This window comes from Apteryx mantelli, chromosome 6 (genome assembly GCF_036417845.1).
Source record: "Apteryx mantelli isolate bAptMan1 chromosome 6, bAptMan1.hap1, whole genome shotgun sequence".
NCBI classification, from domain to species: domain Eukaryota; kingdom Metazoa; phylum Chordata; class Aves; order Apterygiformes; family Apterygidae; genus Apteryx; species Apteryx mantelli.
In genome coordinates this window covers 12,104,267-12,128,810 of record NC_089983.1, presented here as the reverse complement: position 1 = coordinate 12,128,810, position 24,544 = coordinate 12,104,267, and the positions used below count along the sequence as shown (strand labels likewise).

General features: G+C 46.3%; 2 protein-coding genes across 2 annotated transcripts; one reads left to right on the top strand and one right to left on the bottom strand.

Annotated features, from left to right (window-relative positions):
- Positions 1–736: 736 nt before the first annotated feature.
- Positions 737–11,082, bottom strand: C6H2orf80 (chromosome 6 C2orf80 homolog). The gene is made up of 9 exons (XM_013952135.2): positions 11,042–11,082; positions 10,103–10,184; positions 9,520–9,602; positions 9,293–9,380; positions 8,555–8,632; positions 2,886–2,973; positions 2,209–2,327; positions 1,417–1,543; positions 737–888 (listed from the first exon to the last, which is right to left on the bottom strand). Exons 1-8 carry the CDS (start codon positions 11,080–11,082, stop codon positions 1,454–1,456), a joined length of 669 nt encoding a protein of 222 aa, XP_013807589.2. The 3' UTR covers positions 737–888; positions 1,417–1,453.
- A 3,434-nt stretch (positions 11,083–14,516) lies between these two features.
- On the top strand, positions 14,517–23,905 carry SGO2 (shugoshin 2). The gene is made up of 8 exons (XM_067298749.1): positions 14,517–14,714; positions 14,971–15,146; positions 15,433–15,495; positions 16,363–16,457; positions 17,704–17,972; positions 19,133–21,112; positions 22,375–22,501; positions 23,572–23,905. The coding sequence occupies exons 1-8, from the start codon at positions 14,573–14,575 to the stop codon at positions 23,708–23,710; spliced, it is 2,991 nt and encodes a 996-aa protein (XP_067154850.1). The 5' UTR covers positions 14,517–14,572; the 3' UTR covers positions 23,711–23,905.
- The last annotated feature ends 639 nt before the right edge of the window (positions 23,906–24,544 follow it).

Sequence of the window (24,544 nt, the reverse complement as noted above, 5' to 3'; positions counted from 1 at the left end):
GGCATGGTATGGATGAGAGCCCCTCTGTCAGTGTTGGCACAAAGAGACCCACCAGTTAAGCTGTAATTCTTGAATGTGCAAAGCTGTAGCAAGTCTTTTGCCATGGACAGCTCAGAATTGAGAAGACAGATGTTTACAGCAACTATGTTTTACTTTAAACTGTAAACTTTAACAGGAAATTTGTGATAAGTTCTTAAAAAAAGCCCTGTGAACCTGGTGAGCTGAAAACAAGCTTTGAGTCATGAGGATTTCTGAAAGGCCCTTTGAATCCATAAGTTTTTGGAACACATGCTAAGTTTAACCATTTCCCAGGCTTTGCTGTGCAGTGTTGTATTTTGGCATCTCCATAAATAGGGTCAGTGCCTGAGAACCAATGGGCAGAAGAACAAAAACAGTTTTGCTTCACAGATGTTTATTTTTTTTTCTTTGTCATTTCTGCATTAGGGTACAGGAACATCTCCAAGGCATGGGTTAATGTAGCCTTACAATATGTGACCACCCTTTGGATGGCTGTTTGGCTATGCCCTGGCTCAAACTAAGCTGGAATCTTTAATTCTGTCATTTTTTTATATGTAAAAAGGTCTAATAGAGTCTCTCTGCCCTGAAATTAGTGTTATGTGTGCCCTCAGCAGTGACCACTTCTCCTACCCCACTGAGTCCTGAAACTTGTATGGAAGTAAATTTAGAAAGAGTCCTATAGAAACATGCCATACTGTGCTCAGGCTACCAGCCGGAGGGAGAGGGAGGTGGAAGGAGAATGATGTGTACCCAACTCTTATCCCAAGATGGAGTTAGGATATGAATGAAGGTTGTGACAGTCCTCCCAGGAGATGGGGAGTCCTCTTGGGTTGCACAACGTAGACGCAACAGAAGCAAACCCTTAGAGACCTACAAATGGGGAATGGAAGATGATTAGAGGCTCCAATGTTGCACTGGCAACATGGGAGAGGTTTTTTCTGTAGCTGTCTCTTTTAAGAAATAAGAACAAGATGGAAGAGAAATAGCAATTAAAGGGAAGGGCTAAGGAAAACGGGCTTATCATAGGAGAGACAACCCTCTTGTGATCCAGTGTTGCTTATTTCTCTGTATGATGTGTGGGAATGGCACAGGACTGTGGGCACGGGGAAGTGCATGCTCCCTGGCTCTGCAAAGTGCTGCAGCCTCTCTGGCTCTATACAAGTATCATGGTGGGTTGAGAAGCTAGAGAGAAGTAGCAAGGATGCACTGGCAAAATTTAAGTTCTCTGCACACTAGCAGGGAAGCAGGAAAGAGATGGCTAAGGGAAGAGCAGGGACTGTGTGTCTTGAGTGCAAGATAGGAGAGATAGGAAGGGAGGAATGGCTAAGATTTAAAAAGCAAAAAAAAACAGCACAGTGCATTATCAAAAACTAGGCTAGAAGACATCACTTAGCTCACCTGCAGCTAGGTGAGGTACATGAAATCTGAGTCCTTGTTATGCCTTAGCTTTCTTTGCATTCTCTCCTTTCAGATTTGTTCCAGGCTTCTCTGGAGAGATTCCTTGTTTTGCTGCTTCTGTAGCTCCCTGCAGGATGCAAATGTTAATAAGCACAAGCACAGCATGCAGGGCTGAATGAATCAGGAGAGATGGGGACTGCACGGCGGATCAGCTTCCCTCCTGCTGTGTAACATGCGATGCACACCGAACTCGGAGGTGCAGGGGAGCCCCCTTATACCACTCATTCAAATCCCTGCTGGTGCTAGAAGGAATATTTTCTTGACTCTCTTGCTCTGCAGAGCTGGAGCAAACAATAGGCTTTGGCAAATCACATACAAATAGAAAGACAGAGGTTTAGAAAGACTCAGGTTTTTCTTTTATTTTTTTAGTAGTCTTCAACTCTTTTTTGACCTAAAAGTGATGGTAGCGAATATGTTTTGCAGTGAATATTAGCCAAAAGAGCTCCTTTCCTGTGTGCATGTTGAGAATATTCCTGGAATGTGACTTTCCAGCTCATGAGTGACACCTCTTGCCCAAGGTACGATACAGTTGCCATGAAAGTCAAATCTAGGACTGACACTGTACATAAATTACCACTACTATGAAACTTCTCATGCCATGGAGCATTAAGATGGGCCTGTAAAGAAAGGCTCTGTGGGCTCTGGATGGCCAGAGGGGCCACTCTAGCTGTGACATTCAGAGGTGGTATTGCAAAAATGGCTTGCTGACTTGTGTGAAATTTTCAGACCTACTTTGTCATCCTGCTGCTTTCTTCTGGTCAGTGAGTTAAGTTGCTTTCTGTCCTTTTTAGTTCTCCTTGTTGAACCAGGGCTGGTCTTTTGATTTGCTGCTGCTCTCTGGTACTTGATGCCTTAGGAGGGAGAAAGAGCCAAGCATCATCTTGGGCCCACAGAGTACCCCTGGGCATGGGATGAGTTAAATGGTTGGAGGTGAAGGGCACCAGTGTCAAATTCCCTAATGCTGATGGAGTTCCTCTCACTTTTGCTGCATTTGGAGAAGAGGCAGGGAAGGGAGGTGGTCCTTCCCTGGCCAGTACCATAACCAACCTTTGCACAAGTCCAAATATTAGTCAAGCTTAGAACAAACAAGTGTTTGTCAGATGTAAAGGCTGACCCTACTGCAGAAATGGGTAATCTTGCACATGTAATGTTACACCTCAACTTGAGAATAGAATACTCCTTTTGCAACTATCATGAAGTTTGGCAGCCTAAGCTAGATACTATTTCCAGGCTGCAGTGGGAAGATGCCCATGACCAGGATGGGCACGGAACAAGATTTACACAATCTTTTTTAGGTGTAGCTGTTGGAGCTCTGTGGGCTGTAATGCGGTGGCAGTGCTGGGACAGGCAGCTGTGGCCCCATGTCCCCTGCTCTGACCCTGTGAGGAATTGGGGTGAAATGTGCTCACTGTGCTTCCAGGCGTGCTCTGCAGCTCTGGGGGCAGTCAGCATGGCAAATGGGTGCAGGGAGAGGTTGAAAGGGTGAATCCAGTGGTCCTGGAAGGACAATAATTCAAAAATCAGTACATCTGCAGAAACCATGTGCCAAGCCAAACAGGCATATCCTCCTGTGTAGTCAGCTAAAAAGAAAGATAACTGCTTCAGAGACCCTGATGGGCAAGTGAGGAGAGCTCTGCTGACCGTTTTTGGCCTGGCTGCTTGGCCCACCCAGCTTTCTGAAGCGCCCATCTCTGCTGCCGGGACATGGCAGCTGTGTGCGCAGTAGCTGACCTGCTGCAGCGCACACGGGGCAGCCCGCGATCTGCCCCAACACCCTGGCCTGGGACTGCTCAGCTGTTCATGTGGCAGCTGCCAAAACGTCTTGGTGGTGGGATAGAAAACTCTGAGAGGTAGCAGGCAGTCAGGATGGCAACTGTTACATCCTTCTCAGGCAAGGTGGGCCCTACTCACGGTTCAGAAATTTTTAGTTCCTAAATCCCGCAAGGACGTGACCAGGCTCTGAGTGCTAGTATTCATAAAGCTTGGTAAGCTGGCGCTCGATTTTTAAGGAGATCTAAGCCAGGACTTCAAAAGGGATGGGAGGTTATAGGAATCTCCATTATTCCTCTTGTAGGGAAACGGGAAGAAGATGACCAAACCTGGGATCCACAAAAGTTAAATTTTACAATGGGCTGAATTCCAGCTCGAATCGTGGACTCTCTTAAGGAGGCATAAGTTGTGCTTCCAGACTTACTGTTAATGAAGACAGTAGCTTTAACCTCTAAAACTGATTAGGGCTTTGGAAAATTAATTACCCTTAGTCTCCAAATTCAGCAAAGCATTTCCATTCCTTTCTCACAGAGTGGGAATGAGCTTAAGCCCATGCTTAAAATTAAGCAGCATTACCTGCTGAAATGGAAACTGGAGATCCTGATAACAGTGGCTTATCTTCCTCTTCAGAAGATTTTATAATTTTGCCACCTCATGACTATCAAGGAAGTATCCCGACCCCACTAGAGACAGGTGCCATGTAAGTGCAAGGCTACATGAGAAGAACAGAATGACTGTTCCTTCCTTGTCTTGAGTAACATCAGAATATGAATTGAAGCTTAAAAAAAAAAAAGCGGGAAACAGCATGAGTAGCTGGAAAAATTTACAAGAAAACCTCACTCCTCTGTAGTGTGTGGTGTGCACTAGGAAGGGACATTTCTAAAAATATCCTGGATTGGGAATTCATAGATAAAAGGATTTATGCCATAAGGGGCGTGATAGTAAAAATACAGAGTAATGTTCACAGCAAAAGCTACCCACTGGAGCAGTGTGGAAGATCCCTGTGCTGAAAGAACAGGCTGTGAAATGCCCCTGTATAGGATTCGATGGGATAATTCAGTCAAGAGAGATCATGGCCCAGGCTGTTCTGGTATATGTAATTACAGAGTTACAAAGTGCAGCTCTGGCCTTTTCTGGACACTGGGTGGCAGTCCATCATTAATATTAAGATCAAGCATGATTAAGTATTTCATAAGGGTGTCAGAAATGCTGTGAATTACATGTGAATTGCCTATTATAGTCTGATTACAATTCCACAGCAATTTTTAATGATTGCTTGGGAAACATTAATAAACTCTGCATCACTGAAAATAAAACCCTACTTATTCCAGCACAAACACTCCTTTGTTAAATAGCTAGGCCATACAAGAAAGTATTCTTGTGACTTGTAAGTTAAGGATTAAAGATTATAAACCCTAATTTTAGAGGGCAATTACACTTAGACTGCAGACCTGCTTTTACACAGGCCTTCTCTGAACGCAGGCAAGGCCCTTGTGAAGCAGCTTGTATCTCCCTAGGACCTGCAGGACATCCTTCCTCACTTGACATTAGCAGTAATTAGATCACACTGGTGGGGCTGCTGCTCTGTAAGGCATTATATCAAGGGCCCGGGAGCTGGGCTGCACCTTAGCGTGGCTGTGAGTGGTTGCACTGCCCTTTCCCCCTCTCCCTGGCACACTATGAGGCAGAGGAGGAACTGAAGAGTTCAGCTCACTGTTAGGTCCAGAGAAAGAAGGGCTAGAGCTAGTTTGCTATTACCAAAGGGGCAAAAGCCAGAGGGGCAGACAGCTTGAATTTATTAGAGAACATCTCTTAAATGGCACAGATGTTACTAAATCCAAATACTCTGATGCAAATGTTTTGCCTTTATGCAATGGGAGTTTCCTCGGACTATATTGCTCAGGTCACACAGGACTGGGCTGCCAGCTGGTGGGAGAAGGGGCCCGTGGCTTAGCATTGCCACAGCCAGGAGTCCCTGGGCTGTTTCGTGGCAGAGGAGGGTTGGGGTTATGAGAAGGGGCATTGAATTGGTACTTCTTCTTTGGACTCTGCTAGACCCAAAAGGCAGTGAACATTTAATTCAAAAAAAAAAAAAAAAAGGCTACTTGGGGTGGATTCTGCAAGCTGTGTGGTGCCAGCAATGCTGAAAGCTTTGTGAGTAATTTTGAGACTAGATTATCTCTTTAAGACTAGGGCTAAGTGTAGGCATTAGGGTCAGGGCAAGGAAAAATTGAAGACCTTTAACTGGTGAAATCTGCAGGGCCAACATGAGATCTGATCAGCAGAGTTGGAGCGAGTATCTCCCTTTTTGTCCACTGTAGGCTTTTTTTTTTTTTTTTAATGGTGTGGATGTTGTTGCTCAGTTACACTTTTCTTCTGTATCCAGTTTTGCATGGACCAAACACACAGTTTCTCTTTCTAGTAGCCTGGGGATAAATTTCAGCAGAGGTCCAAGAGAGGACCAGCACAGCAGAGCAAAACAACCTGCTTCTGCCCTTTCAGGGACAAAAACATGTCCCTGAAGGCCAGATACTGAATACAAAGAGCTTTTGTGTGTCTGTGCTTGCCGTGCACCGGTACTTTTTTCACTTGGGTTGGCAAAGACCCACACCAGTGTGCAGGCCAGAAAGGAACCCTGAAGTCTGTGGTCAGCTGGGCATTTAAGCCAGAGAGAAGTATGCCAATAAAAAGCCTTCATAAACCTCTAAACCCAAGAGCACAGCATTCAGATAATCTAACATGCCTCAGTTGACTCCTTAGACTGAAAGGATGGTGCAGGTCACATAAGTGATCCTTATGTTGCTAGAGGTTTCTGATTGCAAAGTTGTAATGAGGGTCAAACATTTGTGCCACCTTCAGTGGCTCATCTCCTCAGCCATCTCTCCTTCCATGTGTCTCCTTATCTGTCTCCTCCCCTCACAGCTGTTGCTTTTTCTTAGATATGCTTGAGCAGAGGTGCCTTGTGCTCCCCTGGCTGAAGTTCTGATGGGCTGTTTACCTGGGTTTCTGAGCTGGCTGGCACAAGGCACTTCCCGGCCTTCCTCCCCACAGGTTGTCATTGCAGCCTCCTGCTACCTAAATCCTGCCACTTAAGCCCAACAAAATGCCCATGCACGCACTGATTGGGTGCTCATGTGTGACTGCAGTAAACCCTGCAATTTCTGCCCAATACAACTATAGAGGTGTTTCAACTGGGCATGCAGAAGTTGCCCTGATGACCAAAATGGCCTGGGTCCCACTGGCTCCCTAAGACCTGATGGACCATTTCACATACAAGCTCTAGGAGGTTTCATTCCCAAACAGTGAGGGAGTCATTTGTCTCACAGGTCTCAAACAGTATCTGGTTCTTTTGCTTATTTAAGATTTGTAAGAGTATGTTTAGATGAAGGGATGCAAAAGGCATGTAGTCTGCTGCCTGCCTTAGGAGCTGACTATACCCAGGCAGCTCTGCTGCGGAGGCTGACAGTGAACCATGTTATCAAAGCACTGTGCCTGAGGAAATATATTCTGCTTCTCTCAGGACAGTTTTTAAGTGCAAAGAAAGATCCAGGCTTTTTGGCTCTGCCATAGATACTGTCTGACCTTGGGCAAGTCATTTAATCTCTGTCCCAGTCAATCATCTGTAAAGCAGGATAATGTTACTTCTGTTCTCTGCAATAATGGAATAGTAAAACCTTGGACACGTTTTCTGTTTCTATTGTAGGATCCGGCATGAGGTTATCTCCAGACTCTGGTAGAGCATCTGCTCCCTGCAGATGCACAGGTAACAGATAATCTTGCAGTCAGAGTCACTGGTTTGTTCTGTTTAAGTTGTGTCCAACTTGCACAAGACTATAGTTCACTGCAAGTGAAAAACTGTCTTGGCACTGTTCTCTTGTTCTCCTCTTTCTTGCATTGAAGAGAAAAGCTAAGGCTTTCTGAGGGGTGCCATCTCTGATCCTTCACTGGGAGTCAGGGAGGATTTCTAGGGGGCAGATATTGAATCTCCTTAAACAGTGTCATGTAACACCTATGTGAGAGTTGCTCTGAGTTCCTTTTCAAGAGTTGGTTTCTGTAACCTAGCACTGATTTTTTTTTTTTTTTTTAATGAAGCTGCCTAAGATCAGAACCCCAAGACTTAACATCTACAGTGTTGTCACACCCTGCCAAGCAACAGACAGTAGCTTACCGAAAAAAGGAGACATAGAAAGAGGTCTCTGTCTTGTAGAGTAAAGGTCTTTAGTCAAACTTTTTTAACATGGGATTTAACATTTTTGGTTCCTCCGCCAAATGCCTCATCTCAGACCACTTGCTCATTTACTTGGCAGGAAGGTTTATCAGCTTAAAGGTGGAAAAGAATGGATGAAGGAGACTATGAAGGATCTGCAGAGTCCATACAAAAGAGAAGGGCTGAAGAACTGTGGCAGAGAGGTGAGCTCTGCAGGTCAGTGTTACTCCTTTAGAAAACTGCTCACAGGATACGCTGTGACCCATCTCTAGCTTCTGGGTGAGGCCAGGCAGTGCGGGGCAGGGCCAGAGGCCATGTGCTAGAAAAGGTTAGGCCTTGCACCCCAATCTCCAATGAGAGTGGGGACTTTTGGGTCGAAGCCCAAGTGTACAGGGGAGGGAGAAAAGGCACAGACACACTACATCTTTGGCAGCCAGAGAACAATCCCAAAGAAAGACAATAAGCACTAACTTCAGATAAGTCATGCTGCCAAACCCAGTCTATTGGTCTTGCATGATATCTGAATGCTTGTACTCTGCTGCAACAGGGAGCTATGCGAGCTTATTGCTATCTTCCATGCATTGTCCCCAAACCGCTGCTGGTCTAACAGTAGTAATTCTACGGAAAGCACTTAACTGCTCTCCTTTTATTAGTATGGGAGAGCTGGGATAAACAGTAGCTATAATAGCTAGACAATATGATCTGCAAGAAATTAAGAAATGCTCTGCATTCTGCAGGTTTGACAGACATGCTCTCGAGACTGACAGGAGGGCTGAGGTTCACTATGGATAACTACCACCTCACGTGGAGGCTTTGCACCTTGCTGTGAGACTGCAAGGCCACCCACACAGCTCTAAGCCCTGATGGCAGATGTGAGGCAGTGAGAAAAGGGAATGGTTGGACAGGGTTCACTCTGAGTGGGAAAGCATGGGAAGGGAAATGATACAGAGCTGAAGGATTTAGGAGAGAGAGGTGGCAGAGCCACACTTGGATGGTGCTCCCCAGAATGTCAGTCTGATGCCCCAGGCACTGGACCAGGCTGCTATAGGTCAGAGATCCTCACTCAAACCCCTACAAGAGATAAATCTGCAAATCACTCACTTTTGCAGAGCTCTGCCAGCATGTTGCTGAGGGCCTCATGCTGTAAATCTCAAAGATATCTTCAACAGGAATGCTGTTCTGTGAAAACGGTAAGGCAAAGGGTCAGCTCTCAAGAGAAGTATCCTTCTTTAAAGTGAATACATGAAACCCAGCTAATACTCCCTTTCCTTCGAATTCTGAAATGGCTTTCACATGAACTCCTAGTATTGCTTCATGTTCCTAGTACATATCTTATTGAGACCTGGTCCTACAACTTGCTCTTAGAGGGCCTGAAAGTAAATAGAGGAAAATCTGGGGGAGAGAACAAGGAAGCGAGTCCTTTGTTCCCTTATGAGAGCCACAGTGGCTTAAGGTGGGTATACTGCATGTACTGAGGCACTGGTTTGGAAGATCACACTGCATCTTTGCTGGGATTGTTACACTCTGTCTGCTTGTGCTTCTATTTCCATCATTGTTTTGTACTCGTTTTGTACTTGTACATTGTTTGTTTGACACCCTTTATGGGTGAGACAAGATAAGTACTGATACATGCTCACAGTATCACCTACTGAAACTGCCTATTTTGCTTTCTCAGGCTGAGCAAACCTTAATGGCTACCTGATAAAATGAGTCAGATCTGTAATATTTGCATTATCTGTATGCTGTACTTTCTATAAGCAAAGATATGCAGGGTACAGGGAGTGTTTCTAGAGAGCTGCCATAGAGCAAAAGATTCTGATATCTTTCTTGCCCTCTTACCATTAATATTCCAGCATATGAAGATAATATCATAGCTTCTCTCTCAGTTCGGTTGGGATACATATATCGGCTGCGAGCTGCCAAATTCCTGCATGGCGTTTTGAACAAGATGATTAGCCTGGTGTTATGAAAGCAAAAAAGTGCTGGACCAGTTCACTGTTGCTTTTACTGTTTTCACACTGGTGTAGCCCACTGCAGCATTAGGGTCTTACCTTTGCAATACTCACATTTCCTCTTTTGTCAGCAGAGGCTGAGCATCTGAGTCATTTAGCCACAGCAAAGCAACACCGAGAGCCAAGTTGTAATGAGCCTGGAAAGAGAGAAAAACCCCAAGTGTTGTGCTGTAATCACTTGACCAAGGGATGAGAGAGAGACTGGAGGAATACAGGGGGAGATGAGCTGCAGCCCAGTGCACACAGTTGGTATCTCACCAACTGCAGGACACTTGTCGAGGTTTGAGGCATTTTAAACATGCCTGGGAAGATTTTCTCAGCTCGGTTGAAAGAAGTTTTTATTATGCACTGACAGCTTTAATTTATGTGCAAGTCTCTTCAGATGGTTGACTTCAACCTTCTCAAGTGTCCTTTGTTGATGAGCTTTGTCTTGCTGAAAAATTAGTCAGAACTTAAATTATCTTGCATATGTTACACCTAGATGTTATCCACAGCCAATCTCTTTGGATGGGAGAGTAACGGGCTTTTATTGATCACTGTAAGGAACAGTTTATTTAGGTGTATCGAACAGGCATCCTTCGGAGTTCTCACTAGCCCTGCAGATAAAGGGTATAGGATTGGAAATAAGTTTGATTACCATGTCATCTAGAAAGGTGGACTGCCTTTGTCCTCTTGGATCAAATTCATTTTCTCGTAGTCTGATGCCAACATAATCACTCCTTAAAGCAAGAGAGCAACTTTGAATTACCACCAGTTCTAAGCAATCCAGTACAAGAGAAGATATAGGTGACTCTAAGGTCAGTGTAAAATTAGGGCTGAATTTACTATGATTCAGGGTTAGGAATCTGCTGCAGGATTTCTCGTAGACCCATCCTGATTAGGAGAGCCATTAGTTTTTTGCACCATGGGCAGTCTTAGCTTCCCTCAAACCATGTTGCTGTCTTCCTCAGAGGCTTCAAAATATAGGAAGAAGCACAAATGTGAAAAGAGTATTACAAGTCTGGAGCTTCACAGCAAGGATTTCAAAGTACAGCCAAGAGAGGTACTTCACTGGTGCTTGGTTTTCTCATTAATGGAGGGCCTGAGTCTGCAACCTTTCTTGAGACTGAGTAGTACTGATCTGTGCAAGGAGACCAGGGAAGGGCTGGCACTGAATAGAGGGAACATCGTTTTACATCCCCCAGAAGCTTGCTGCTGTGCACTCCTGCATCTAAGAGCACAAGGCTCTGCTGCATGAACTAACAGGGCCCTCCTTATAGTGGCTGCCCTGGACATACAGCAGATACATGGCGAGGGAGGAACTCTGCACCTCCCTGCACAACCCAGGCCTTGCTTTGTGCTAGTTGGAGTGAGACCTCTCTGCTGTCACATATGCAGTCGGGTTCTGTCACACTGCAGGCCGCATGTAGGGCATGCTAGAAAATTAAGAGCATCTGAAAGGAAGTCTGTCAATGCTTTCCAGCAAGAAAAGACTAAGGATTTACAGTTGTCATCCAGCTAAGTCCTACAACCTGTTGCAATGAAAGCAAGTCTATCTCAAATTCAGTGCAGGAAGTTGTGGGCAGAGAGTACTTACAGGAGTTTTTCAATCTCTTTCTTTAAGCATCTTCTTTCCATGGCCAGAGATGTTCTAGTTGTCACAACAATGTAAATGGTTCACTGAAATCTAGAGGGAGGAAAAAGTGCATCCCAGCAAGTGTCTCTATCACAGTGGGCAAAGTGGAACCACAGGCAAAAGTACACGGGACACTTAAAGACCCCCTACAAAAATCTGGCCAAAACCAATTCCCAAGTAGGACTGTAGTAGAACTGGAGAGAAAACATAATCAAGAAAGAGAAGACAACATGCACAGCACTGAAAGTGAGAGTAAGGAGCTTGGTGATGGAAAAAGGGCAGGATGGGCCAATTTACAATGAGCATCTGTCTTGAATATGACACTTGTCAGCTAGCAGGTTTCTTGCATCCCCATCCTAGTGATGCATGTTCTCTCACATAATGTAAATCTACTGCACAGTCCCTACCTGCTGTTCCTTCCGAGTTCTTAGCACTTGGCTTTTCCTCCCCACTGTGTGTGTATTAATCAGACCTATGTGGCAAAAAGAGGGGATGGACAAAGGCAGTTAGTTGGCTGTGGATCACTGAATGAACTGGGAAGAGGACAGGCTGGAAGAGACAAGAAAGCAGCTGTCTGGACAGGATATAGGAAGGAGAGCAGCCAGCACCTTGGTCCACCAATTTATTGTAAAATCAAAGTGTACACTTCTCAGCTCCATAGCTCACAGCCACAGAGGCCCAGCCAGGCAGCAAGAGCACTAGTTAATTTTCTAATGTAAACAGGGGTATCAACCCCCAGCTCTGCTGTGTAGTGTACTGCAGGTAACTGCCAGTATTCTGGGCTGGATCCTCAGTTAGTAGGAGTCAGCATGGGGCTGCTGAAAACCTGTAGGATGACTTACACCACACAAAGTGCTGGCCCAGTATTTATAACTGCAGTGCTTGGTCCCACTGGGGAGAAGGTTTCAAAGCAGTGAGCAGGTACATCACACTAGGCAGCAAAAGGCTACATCTGGAATATTCCCAGCCTGAACAGGATTGTTCAGAAAAGAAGAACCCATGGATTATTATAAATATGCAAAGAAAACTATGACATGCTTGGTAAGCTCGTCTGTGTTACTGGATATAGTCTCCCTGTTCTTTCTCTCCCTCTCTCACACATGTACACAAGAAATCATGCACTACCTGTGTCAAACTCTTTGGAATAGGCCTCAGGATCCAGGTTTGGAGCCTCTCTGACTCCAGGTATCTCTGAGGAGGAATTCCCTCTGGATGCTGCTGTTCCTTTCTTGCCTCTGTCACTGAGCTTGTGTGCCAGGGAAATTAGGCTATGGCTATGCAGGACTGTAGCTTTCTCCGGTTGCTTGGAAACAATGCTGTTGAGCTGAGAGAAATTAAAGAAAAAACCCAACATGAGATTAAACCTGCATCCTGAGGTTGTGTTATCAGGCTCAAGTTAAATGATCCTTTTACATTTCTAGGTATTGAGTTTCACTGCTGAGTGGCCGGTTGGAAACAGAGATGACTGGCTAACAAGGAAGGTGGAGTCTGTTCACTGGGTTTTCTGATGGATTTAATTGCTTGTAAAAGAAGCTATCAATATTCAGTAGAGGTAAGATTCTGGAACAGTGAAAATCTAGACCTGCTACCTGCTAGGAGCCTGTCTTGGGTTTCATCTGCAGTGTTTATGGCAAACAGGAAGGATCCTACTACTTGCTCTTTCATCCACACCACATTTTCGCTTACAGTATTAGGAGAAGCTCTAACATCCGGGAAATCCCAATGCAGCTTACTAAATCCTGCTGTTGCCCTCCCAATGCACGTGGGACCGTCTTGCACAGGATCACTGATGACAGCCAGTGCATCAGCATAATTAACAAGGCAGTGAGAACCCATTGCATTTGTAGATTAGGAAGGTTTGTAGGCTGCAGGTTTGAATGCAAGAGGGGAATGAGCAATCCACTTCCCTAGGAATATACTTCTGGTATTAGCTGATTACCAACTAAATAATAGCAATGGGTTTATGACACTTGGACATAATGTTGTCTCTTTGTGATGGCCTAAGTTATAAAAGCAAATATATTATCATGAGACGTAGCTGTTTTCCAGGAAATGGCCTACTTGCCATTTACAGAATTTGTGCTGTGCTTTCTCTTTTTCATTTCATTACACCACTCTCTTTCCAAGGTCTAAACTTTAGATGTGTGCTGCAAGAGGTAATGGTGGTGGACACAGCTCTGCTGCCTACTGTGTCTTTGCCAGAGTTGTGGTGCAGAAAGCTGGGCTGGCAGCTGCTGGGAGAGGGCTGGAGTTTGGGGATGGCCCCTCCTAGAAGCATTAGATGCCCATGGCCATTCTTATAATTTCTATCCCCCCCTGTGGCAAATTAAGCACCAAACTTGGCTCTTCCCCACTGCTACTCCCAGCTAGGGGCTGGTACTGAGCTGGATTTGATTTTTTCGGGCATCCTCCTGCCAGGCATCACAGCAACCCTCTATCCCCAGTAGAGCTGCAGCTTGTTTGCTCTGCTTTGCGAAACTAGGTCCACTGCTTGTGTCTCCTTCAGTCACACCTACCCAGGGCTAGTCTGCAGGTATGGCCAAGCTGGCATGCAAAGTGACCTTCACAAAGTGCCAGGTCTGGCCGGGAGTCCAGCTAGCCCCAGCCTGTCTCCTGTTAGGTGGCAAGGTGACAAGGGGGAAAGTGGCTTCCCTGAGATGAGGCTGCTCCCTAGCTCTGGGGTGTTATTGGCTCCTGCTGTTTCCCAAAATGCAGGAAATGCCGTTGTACCTGGGGGGGGGGTGGCACAGGCTGAGTTTGTGCTCTTACTGAAGGAAAAAATATATATATATATATAGCAGCTGCTAGTGGGTGCCTGGGGAAGAGTTTGAGCTGTGGCAGTAGGCATGAAACTTTCTCAGTGTGTTTCCCCATTCTCTATTGATTTGCAGCTCAGGACCTTCTTGAGCAAAAGGTGGCGTCTTGGCAGTTAATACTCTTGCTTGATTTTTACTTGCATAAATTTGCCCGATCTCTTTTTGAAACCAAATAATTGACATCTGCAACGTCATGTGGCAAAGATTTCCACCGTTTAAATACGGCTGTGTGGAAAAGGGTCTCTTTTTGTTTTGTAGCATGGTTATGCAGGGCCAGTCACGGGTTTTCAGGGCTGGTGAGGAGGGGGTTTTTCAATTCAGTACTGAACGAAATTGCAGGGAATCAATTTATTTAGCAGACCCTATAATTTACTGTTCATCGGCTAATGCATCAACAACTACCACACAGGTCAGGAGTGGAATTTAGGACTCCGTTGAGGGGCTGCTCCCGGCGTGCCGGCCGCAGCCGGCAGAACCATTGTTACCGCTTGCAAGCTCCCGTCACGTCTCCGCGCGGCGCGGCTCGGCGGCGCGGCATGGCGGCGCGGCATGGCGGCGGGGGGGTGGGGCGGGGGCGGGGCGAGCCACCGCCATGTTTGTTTTCAAAAGCCCGGCGGGCGGCGGCGCGGCTGCCTCCTGCTCGGGGAGAGCTGGCGAGCCGCCGCCGGGCGCAGCCATGGCCTCCGCGGAGGGCCTCGAGACGTCCCTCTTCAGCCTGAGCGGCGCGAGGGAGCGGATGCGGGAGAAGAGGAGCGGCGCCCTGCGGGCTGCCAAGCTGAACGCTTCGCTGGCCTCCAGGATCAAAACGAAGATCATCAGTGAGCGCGGTTTCGCCTTGCAGCCCGGGCCCGGGGCCTTGGGCGGGGGGCGCTGCCTCGCCCGGAGCTTGCGCTCGGCGGGGGCCTCGGCCTGCGACGCTGCCGGGCCCGTGTCGGGGCCCGGTGCCCGAGGGGTGATGGCGCCGGGGCCGGGGGGGGGGGGCTGCTCTGGGAAGAGAAAGAAGCGTGGCGAGGGGAGGCGGGCGCAGATGAGCCCGTGGATGCTGACGCTGTGGGGTGCTTCTCTCGCTTACAGACAACTCCTCCACTATCAAAGTCTCCCTAAAGCGCAACAACAAAGCGCTGGCGCTGGCCCTCAACGCGGAGAAGGCCAACGCGCAGCGGCTCACCCAGGAGAAGACGGTCCTGCAGAAGGAGGTGGAGCAGTGCCACTTCCACAACGCTGCCCTGCGCCACAAGCTCTGCTTCCTGGTACGGTGCTGGCGTGGACGGTGCGGCTGGCACGGGGAGGGCAGGCAGCGCCCGCGCTGCAGCCTTGGGAGAAGTGGGTGAGCTGCAGCTGATCATCCGTACCCTCTGTGTCCAAAACGTGCCGCCATGCACTGGCTTGCTCTTTCTCGTAAGCCGTGATCTAGTAGAACTTGGTCCCTTCTCTCCAGAAGGGCTGTGTCTTGCTCTGGCTAACAGCATCACTGTTGGAAGAGACATTTTGATTTAACATCTTTATGGTTTCTCTCTCTTTATTACCTCAACATAGAATAACACCTTGAAAGAAATGGAAAAGCTTATGGCAGTGATTAAGACAGCCCGGCTCTCTGAGGTAAGCCAAAGGGTCTGTGAGCACGCTGCTTGTGCTGGGAAGGAGGCTCTGTGTGTCTCTGTCTCTTTCTTTGCGTTAACTGCTTAATCAAGTGTTTGATGCTTCTGCTTTGTTTCTTTGCCTGCTTGAAGCACCCTAGATGCATTTTTAGCTTGATGTTAATGACGATTTCCAGAGCTGGGTCTCAGGTAGCTTCCTTTACAGGAAGGCTACAGTTATAAACTGCCTTTCTCTGGGTCACTGGCTGTATTGACCAGGAGGTGTGTGTCTCTCTCTGTCTCTATCTATCTATCTATATTTTGTTGTTGTTGTTGCCTTGGCAACCCTGGTTAGGGACAGGACACTTTCTATATGCCCTGTTTCGGGGGAGGGAAGCTGGGGGGAAATCTTCCTGGTCTCAGATTACTTAAACTAGTTTAACTCTTCCTGATCTTAGATCATCTAAACTAGCTTAACTTTATTCTTAAGACTATGGAGACGTAATCTGATTCTGCTGCAGCTTATTGCATAATTTGTGCTGTAAATGACTTCTATAAGGCAGGAAAACCGTCTAAAGTTTGTTGCAGGTGTAGCCCTTGACCAATACGGCTGATGTGCTCTGGGGAGGCTGATAAGCTTCCTTCACCACAGGACACACTGATGCAGTTCTGTTGAACCTTTCTAAGTGGGAGGGTGGGACCTCTGGTTGTGCTATTTGAAATGGGAGAGGGTCGCTGGCAGTACTGGACATGCTTTCCAGGGGTTTGGGGTCTGATGTCTCTCCTAAAACTGAAACAGAGCTTCAGCTGTCTGTGTGCCGGGGCAGGGGGTATGTGCCCAGGAGATGGCAAGAGCTTTAAACCATCCTTCTATTGCTTTGCTCCCCAGTTCTACACAAATTCTGCATCCTTGTCCAGTGGCCAGAAGAACAGCATAACAGAAGATAGCTGGGCTGATGATACCACAGACGCTCGGCTTGTGAGGTAGGCCTGAAAATGTCAGATATTACCAAGCTCATCCTGGATTTCTACATGCTAAACTTTCTCTTGTATTTTACATGTATGCCCAGTTGTCTGCTTCCCATGAGATGCCTTCTAAAATGCCACTGCTCCATATTTTCCTTTACCCTGTGTCTTTCTGCTGCCATTCTTTGTCTTACTTGCCCTACTGCCAAGTCTGTGCATAAACTCTCCCTTCTCCCACCTTTGTGTGAAAGCATATCACTTGTAGGTAGTTCTTTCTTTGCGGCTAGTGAGCACTGCAAGATTTCTTCCCTGTGTTCTGCATTGCCTCATTTTAGGTGGTAGATCCTTTGGAGGAAAGGGCCTGTCCTTTAAACCTATAACTGTGATAATATGTGTTACTGTAAACAGTTGCACCCCATGTCTGCTAATGGTAGAAAGTCCTGTGATGCTTTTCTAGCAGAGCACTTAAGTGTGGGTGTGTAGCTTAAATGCATGCGGTCAGTAAAACTATCTGTATCTATGTGCTTAGAAGTTGCACCTTTATGTGCACTTTTTCTTCATAAAACAGCCTGTGTCTCTATAATGCCATATGTGTTCTTGCTATGGTTATCTAAGGATGCCAGAGTAGCTAGGTTTGCAGAAGAAAGTAATGTGTCTGATACCAGCTGATATTGCTGGAAGAAGTGGCCAAGTCAGTGCCTCTTCATACTCTGTACACTGGAGAATTTTGAGGAGATTAGGTGCCGTAGTTGACTGCTTCAGTGTTTGTTACATATAAATGCTTAATAGTCATCTGCTTGTGTGATGTAAGTTTATGTTTTGGGAAGAAGGTCAGAGGGGGATCTCTTAGGACGTGTTGCAGTTTTCTGTTTTTTCTCTGTCTAGTCTCCCCTTTGAACACAAGGGAACCCTTTTGGTTCCCAGAGGGAGCTGCCCACAAACATACCTCTAAGCAGCATGGCTGGTGTTTCACAGAGAACTGCAGTTGCAGCCTGTGTGCTGAAAGGCCTTATTTGTTGCTTCAGTATATTTTTCTCCCACTTCTATGCTTGCAGGGATGTGCTTTCCTTATGAGTTGTACTTGCCCAAAAATGGGAAATCAGTCCTGGCCAGGCACTGCATGTTCTTCACTTAAGCGTCTGAAGCCTTCAGAAATGCGTTTCAGCAGTTTTGGATGGGGGTGAAAGCTGGTGCTGTCCTACTGGATTCTGGGGCCTGTCGCAGTTATGGAACATGCTCTATTGCTGCTGTTCTCTTTTACCAGGCCTGCAGTGATGCTGTTGAAAGCACCTGTTTCCAAGCTATGTGATGGGGGAAGGCAAGATGGTAGCTCTACAGCAGTACAAACATCCCCAGTAGATCTCCAGAGACCAGTTCCTGATAAGCCCCAGGAAATTGTGCCTGTTGTCTCTAAAGATACTTTGCCACAACAGCTGGCTGAGAAGTCTCAGTCCCCCCAGGAAGAAAATGTGAAGAAGCCCTGTGAAGCAGTGGAAACAGAAGAGGCTTTTGTTGACTGTCATGTCCTTGGAGGTAAGTTTGTATCTTCTGCTGCTGTTCTGGAATAATTTTGCAAAGTTATTCCAGAAGAACAGGTTTTTGGGGCATATTTGCAGTATCTCAAGATCACTCATCAGGTTTTCTGGGTAGCAGGCACTGAGCTTACATAAGCTTTCCAGAAATGCCTGAGTATGCTATCCCCAAGAATCTGCTTGGATGCGCAGCTCCTCATCCTTGCAGGCATGATCAAATATATATTCTTCTGTATCTACTGAGCTATTCTGATCCTGCTCAGCAATCTCTGTGCAAAACCTTGGGACTGTTATATAGTGTCCCGAAAGAGGACTGTGTCTCTAGTGGCTGTATTTGCTTTCCCCTCTTGAGTTTAAATGCAGCTAATGGATGACAGCAGAGAGCAAGTCACCACAAGGGCAGTGTTTGGGCAGAATAGATTAGCTCTGTGCTGCAGTAATAGCCTCTCCTCTTCCTTGCAGGGTAAGGTATGCATACCAATACTTTTCTAATTCTCTGCTGATAATTAATCCTTACACCATGGGAGGGAGGAGGGCCAAAAGACAATTTAAGCCAAGCATTTTGTCTTGTCCAGCTAAACTATTAAGTAGCTACTTGGCTGCAGGAGGGCTTTATTGTGCCTTCAAGTAGAAACGTAATGAGATGGTGTGGCCCTTCACCTTCCCTTAAGATGTTAGTGGAGAAGCATAGGTTTGTTGAGGTTTGGGAGTTGTTAGAGAATGCCTCTGTGTACTCTGAAAATGGAATGGTGATGAGACTTTTTTGAGGGCTGAGTTGAAAGTCTTGCAAGTAAAATCTCTTTGCGTAAGGCCTGCTGTCCTTCCTCTTGGTGTGTATATACAGGCCTTCGGGCTTGTTGACTTGTGGTTTTGTTTGCCATACAAATAATAAAGCTCTCATAAGTCTTGAGTATCCCCAAGTATTAGGGCTGGTAGAGGCCTGGAATGTTGCTCTGGGCTCCTTTTCTGTTCTGAAGGCAGCCAGCTGAGCAGTTCTGCAACACAGTGACTTTGGGGAGTCCCTGTAGAAACAGCATTATGCTTTTTCTAGCCTTGGGATTCACAGCAGTGTGCAGGGTGTGGGTTTTAGTGGAACTGAGAAAGCTGACTTTTTGTCTCTGCATTTCTCAGTCTAAGGAATGAGTTTTTTCTTTCCCACAGAGTCCTTGCATGCCACCCGACAAAATCCCAGCAGTTTGCCAGTGCTTACCTGGGAAAGTCATCCTCTTCCATATGAGGACGATGAGATGACGAAACATTTCTGTGATCGTCTCTCGCAAGGGCATGTTACTCAGCGGAGGAAGCGTTCTACCCTGTTTGCAACAAGCACTCCATCTTCTGGTGTGGATTTCTTCTCGCACGCTGGTTCAACTCGAGTGTCCCAGTGGAGTATCACGAAGGAGAGTAGCAGCTCCAACAAAAGTAACACACAGCTACAGCTGAAATCACCCAGCTCCCTGGCTTCACCTGCTCAAACTGCTGTTGATTCTGATACAAAATCTTTGGGTAAAGAAGTTCTCTGTGATCAGCCACAGACTGAAGAAACTGTGTGTGATGCTAAAATAGATCCCAACTGTAGCCAAGTCCCTGAGCTCATTTCTGTAAAGGTTAAAAGCAAAGGTAGTTGCAAAACCAGTGAGAAAACAGCTGTTAAAAAGGCTAGCACAAGAAAAAAGAAAAGGAATTCAATTAAAAGCAATGCAAAAGGTGGCTCTGATGTACCTCAGGGTGAAGAGAGCACCCAAAATGCAAATAAGCTTCTTCAGCCAAAAGTTGCGACAAATTCTAGTGGGCCTGAAGTTCCTGAGATTAGGCAGGAAGCTTGTGTAGGGGCTTTGGAAGGGAAGAATGGAGGCTCTGGTGCACACCTATGTTCCCACTCTCTTGATGAAGTCCGAGATCTCAGGAGAACATACGTGGTGAATCCAGCACAGTTGCATAATCTTGAAAGTGGTGACTTACTGCAACAAGTTAAGAAGGAAGCTATCTTTGAGAACCAAAGCATGGAGAGCTTGTTGAAAAGCCCAGTTCATACCTTCTCAAGTCATAAAGCTCCCTCAGATGATTACAGTCTACAATATTCACTTTCCTTGAGGAAAGAGACCTCAGGTATATGTGCTTTGCAGCAGGACTCATCAAGTGTGAGCACAAAGAGCATCAGACGGAAAACCAACAGAAAAACTAGAGTAATTATGCAAAGAAATGACTCTGATGAGGAGAATGTGCCAAACGGTGTGAAAACATCAGAGGCTAAAGCTGAAGAACAGCCCAAAAGAAGCCAGACAAGCAGGAGGAAGACTGTTAGGGAAAGCAATTGTAATGATCAGAGAGATCAAGTTGAGGTTTCTGTGCCATGTATAGGTGTTCAAGGAGTAGCTAAGGAGAGTGCAAAGGATTTACCAGATAATCCTAAACGTAGCAGAAAAACATATGTTGTCTGTCCTTTGGATCTTACAGGAAATGTGGGTTGTATCAAGACAGATTTTGAAGGGGATGAAATTGTACCTTCCAGGTATGTTCCTGGGAGCAAAGCTAGCAAAATCCCCAGAGTTCAGAGAATGGTGACTGCTCAGAGCAATAAAAAGTGGACAGGGGACCTTCAAGAAAAGGGGCAGGCTGAAGTTCACAACACCACAAATGCCTTAAAAAAAGATGTCTATCTCATACCAAAGCCTCAGAGGAAGAAGAGCACCTGTAGTCCTCCAGAGACTGACCCCCTGGCCAGACAGAGCAGTGGGGCCGGGCTGCTTCCTGGAAGTTCTGCAGAACTTGTGTCCAGGCAAACTGTCCTCATGGGGAAGGTCTCCTGCATTACAGATCTCCTGTCTGAGCCAGATGCCTTCCTTGAGGAGCAGATAGCTGAGATCTCACTTACAAATAATCTTATGAGCATTTCAGACAGTCTTGAATCCTCCACTATGACCTGTTCTGCAGCTTTGCCTCTCAGCACCAGGCTTACAGATCTACCCGTCTCCAAGAGCTTAGGTACTGAGGACAACAAAATCCCAGAGAAATCCTCTGTTTGGCCAGAGAGTGCTCTGACATTTAAAGAAAGGAATGCAGAAGAAATACCTGAGGGAAGAAACCAGGTTGAGTCAGGTTCTAAAGAACATTCCTGGAGTTCATCTTTGCAGGAACCTGGTAAGTGGTGGGCTGCGGGGGGGACCCATGTTTGGAGAGTGTGTACAAAAATGCGTGCAATGAATGCTAATGTTTCTTTTCCCCGCCCTCTTGTTTTTTAAAGATAAATATCACTGTCTGACACACCATTTATGCTTCTTTAGTATTCTTAAAAGATGGCCACTGGATATCTGAAGTCTGAGCCCAGACTTTCAACTTAGTGGGCAGTGAACTAACTACCAGCCAGGCATTTTTGTGGCTGCATTTACTTGGTGTTTATCAGCATTACTGCATGAATTTCTGGTTGCTCTTTCAGGTATGGATACCGGGGAAAAGGCTGAGATCACGTGCTGAGTGTCCCTGTTTTCCCACTCTTGCTGTCTACAGGGCATGTCTGTCTGTTTAGAAAAATCTGTCTAATCAAGTAGTCAAATGATGCAGCCTGATGCTGACCAGTGCCTGCTAGAGTCTGTTGTTGTGGCAGAGGGTATGAAGAAGGTGGCAGGCTTTTGGTCTTGGATAGTTAATGCTGTGAGAATTCGGACTTTGTACCTTTACGTGGCAGCTGCTATCTTCAATGCAAAATTGTCAGGAGCTACTTAAATTCTCCCTCTTTTCCTCCCCACCTCCCGCCCCAAAGGCTTTGGAGGGTGTATCCCCTGACTGTTAGTAGAGTAGCTAAGCTGAGTCTTTTTGGAAGTTGGCTGTTATTTGATACTCTGTAAAGAGAGAAAGTTGTTTTTTGTTTTTTTTCCTTCCTGCAGCTATTCACAAACAGGCCTGCTGTAGCTATGTACTTTGCAGGGAGACAGGGAGTTTGTTCTCCTGCCTTTCCCCTCCTGGCTGACTTCTTTGAAAGGTGCAGCAAGCACTGGCAGGTTGCTGCATCTTGCTGGAAGTCTCCTAGGTTGTTTGGGTGCCTTGAGCTTGCTTTTTTTCTCTAGGCTGTAAACTTTTGGGGGTTAGAACTGTCAACTCAGGGAGGGCTACTACACCTGGGCCCGAAGGTGCTAGCAGTATTAGTGACTTGTGTATTTTTCAGGGAGGAACCTAATTTGAATCATGAGCTGACTTTTGAGAAACAGGTCTGGGATTTTTGGACAAAAACAGTCTCCTAAGGTTAGAGATGATGTTATATTCAGGATTGTGCCCTGCTCTGCAGTGTTCAGAGAAACTTGGTAATGCAATCCCTCTCTTCTGTATTTGGCAGCTATATTTCTTAAGATGCCTGAAAATGATTTGGAAACACAGATCAATTCATGTGTGAATATCTGTCTTTGCAGAGATTAGGCCACTGCAGGACTTGACCAATGCCAGGACTCTGTCTTCCCCCAGCTCAGAAGGAGCTTCAGGGCGTCTATCCAGGCGGAGACGGGACCCTGCCTGCTATGCAGAGCCAAAACTCAACAGGTTGGTATTTAAACTATCCCTTTGCGTGCCTGTTCCCATGCTGCACCCCCTTCTTCTCCATCTCTCCTGTGCATGCACACTTATGCACACCTGCCAAGGCACTCCCTTCTCCCATCAGTTGGGAACATGCTGAAGGGGGCTTTTCTTGAGAGCCAGACTTCCTCGCTTGCATGACATGCCCCATCAATCCTTGTCCACTGCCAGGCTGTCTTCCCTTGTCCTTCTCTACCCTCCAAGTTGTGTGGTGGTTTGTCTGTACAGATACCTCTCCAGGGCTGGATCTTATGTCACTTCATGTGTCTTTCAGCCCCTCTTACCCTTCATGTTTCTTTGACCCTCAATTCCACTGCAGTTTAATTAAGCCAAAATTCTGCATTAGCACAGATGCCTGTGCAGGCTCCTGGTAACATGCTACTGAAGCTCTGATTTCCCTCACTGAAATGAACATACCTCCGAGCAGGCTGCCTGTGTGCTACTCCAGTGGTAATGAGGGGCTAGCGTGAGGATAAAATGCAAGATAAATAAGGAAAGCTTAGGGAAAGCTCTGCTTTTACTTGGTGCCAGTTTCTGATATCCAGAGTTCTATATATTTATACAACGATTGAGTAGTTCCATTTTAATCCGGTACCTGTGAAGGAAACACTAGGATTTGGAAAGGTTTTTTTCCATGATCAGGTTGGTTCTGTATTGCCTTTTTCTGGCAGATATGAATACCAAAAAAGTAGCTGTGTCTTCTCCCAAAGAAACTATGGATTCGTGGCTACTGTATAGGACTATTTACCTCCTAAAAGGATGCCTTTTGTTATTATACTACTAAGTAATACGGTGTTTTTTCCCTGAAAAGTGTCATAGTTTGAACTTCTTGTGAGGAAGTGGTTATACTGGGTCAGAAGGCAGTCTGTACTGTCAGAGCTGCTCCTGTACTGAAGGTGGAATAAACTGTACCACTCAGGCACCTTCTGGTGGAAGCATTTCAGTAAAAACAGAAATAAACTAACTTTGCAGACTGGAATCTTACACATAGTCAAGAAATTCCTTGACAGTTCCATCTAACCATTTTGGTTCTGCAGCAAACTGAGGCGGGGCGACCCGTTTACAAACACAGAGTTCCTCCACTCCCCTGTCTACAAAACCAAAAAGAAGAAAATGGCCAAAGCCAAGGCAAAGACCAAGAAGATCAAAGAGGAAGAAGAATGGCTTCCTGAATGATGTCCCAGTGCCAAGGCAAGCAAGCTAATAACTGTGGGAGGAAACAAGGAGCCAGAAGTGAAATAGTGCTTGAACAGGCAAACCCTGAGCTCATAGCTTGTGTATCTTTGCAAGAATATCTTTCATGCTTTGCATAGCTTATTTTGTATTTAATTTTAAAGTATAAATAAAGTCTCATATGCGGACAGTATCAAAGCTTTGTGACCTTTGTTTTTCTTCTCTCTTTTAAATGCTGGGGTGTTTGTCTGCAAAGGCTCTGTGCGCAACTGCATGTGGCACCACAGGCAGCCAGTCTCCCCTGGAGCATAGGGAGAGCAAGCCCTGGAGGGCTGATCTTCTGGCAGTGCAGATACCCACAAGGTTGCTGGCTTTGGTTTGGAAGGGGTGCAGCAGCCCAGGCTTTGACAGCAAGCACAAGAGTCAGGCTGGCAAACCACCTAGTGTTACCTCCTGTGGAAGAAAGCTTTTTTACAGGTAGAGCTGTCACTGGAGAGAGTCGTGTTTATGGCTGAATGCTGAAGCCTTGGACAGCCCTAGAAGTCCAAGCTCTGTGCTGATCTTGAAGAGACCCATGTTACATTATTGATATATCCTCTTCCACTGTATTTGCTATCAGTGAGAATTTGCATAACCATGGGTTAAAGACGGAGTCCTTCTACCAGTCTTGAGCATGGCAGTCCCCAGGACAGAGATGCACACATCTAACTGCATAAGCGCTAAAGGTAAGGTAGGCTGTTTTTGAACAAGGAGGGCTTTTGCTGAGGTCCGCTGATGGAAGTATTGGTGCAAGGGCTATTGCTGTTGGTGGGAGCAACATGGGGCTCTGCCCAAGTG

Bases quoted from the DNA above. Each gene is read 5' to 3' on its own strand.
- C6H2orf80 (XM_013952135.2), bottom strand. From the start codon at position 11,082: ATGGAAAGAAGATGCTTAAAGAAAGAGATTGAAAAACTCCT. The intron at 10,185-11,041 runs GTAAGTACTCTC...TCTTGCTTTAAG, and splicing joins AAAGAGATTGAAAAACTCCT to GAGTGATTATGTTGGCATCA. The intron at 2,328-2,885 runs GTGAGCACATTT...CTCCCTCCTAAG, and splicing joins AGAGCACGCCTGGAAGCACA to GCATCAAGTACCAGAGAGCA.
- SGO2 (XM_067298749.1), top strand. From the start codon at position 14,573: ATGGCCTCCGCGGAGGGCCTCGAGACGTCCCTCTTCAGCCTGAGCGGC. The intron at 15,496-16,362 runs GTAAGCCAAAGG...TTTGCTCCCCAG, and splicing joins AGACAGCCCGGCTCTCTGAG to TTCTACACAAATTCTGCATC. The intron at 17,973-19,132 runs GTAAGTTTGTAT...TCTTTCCCACAG, and splicing joins TGACTGTCATGTCCTTGGAG to AGTCCTTGCATGCCACCCGA.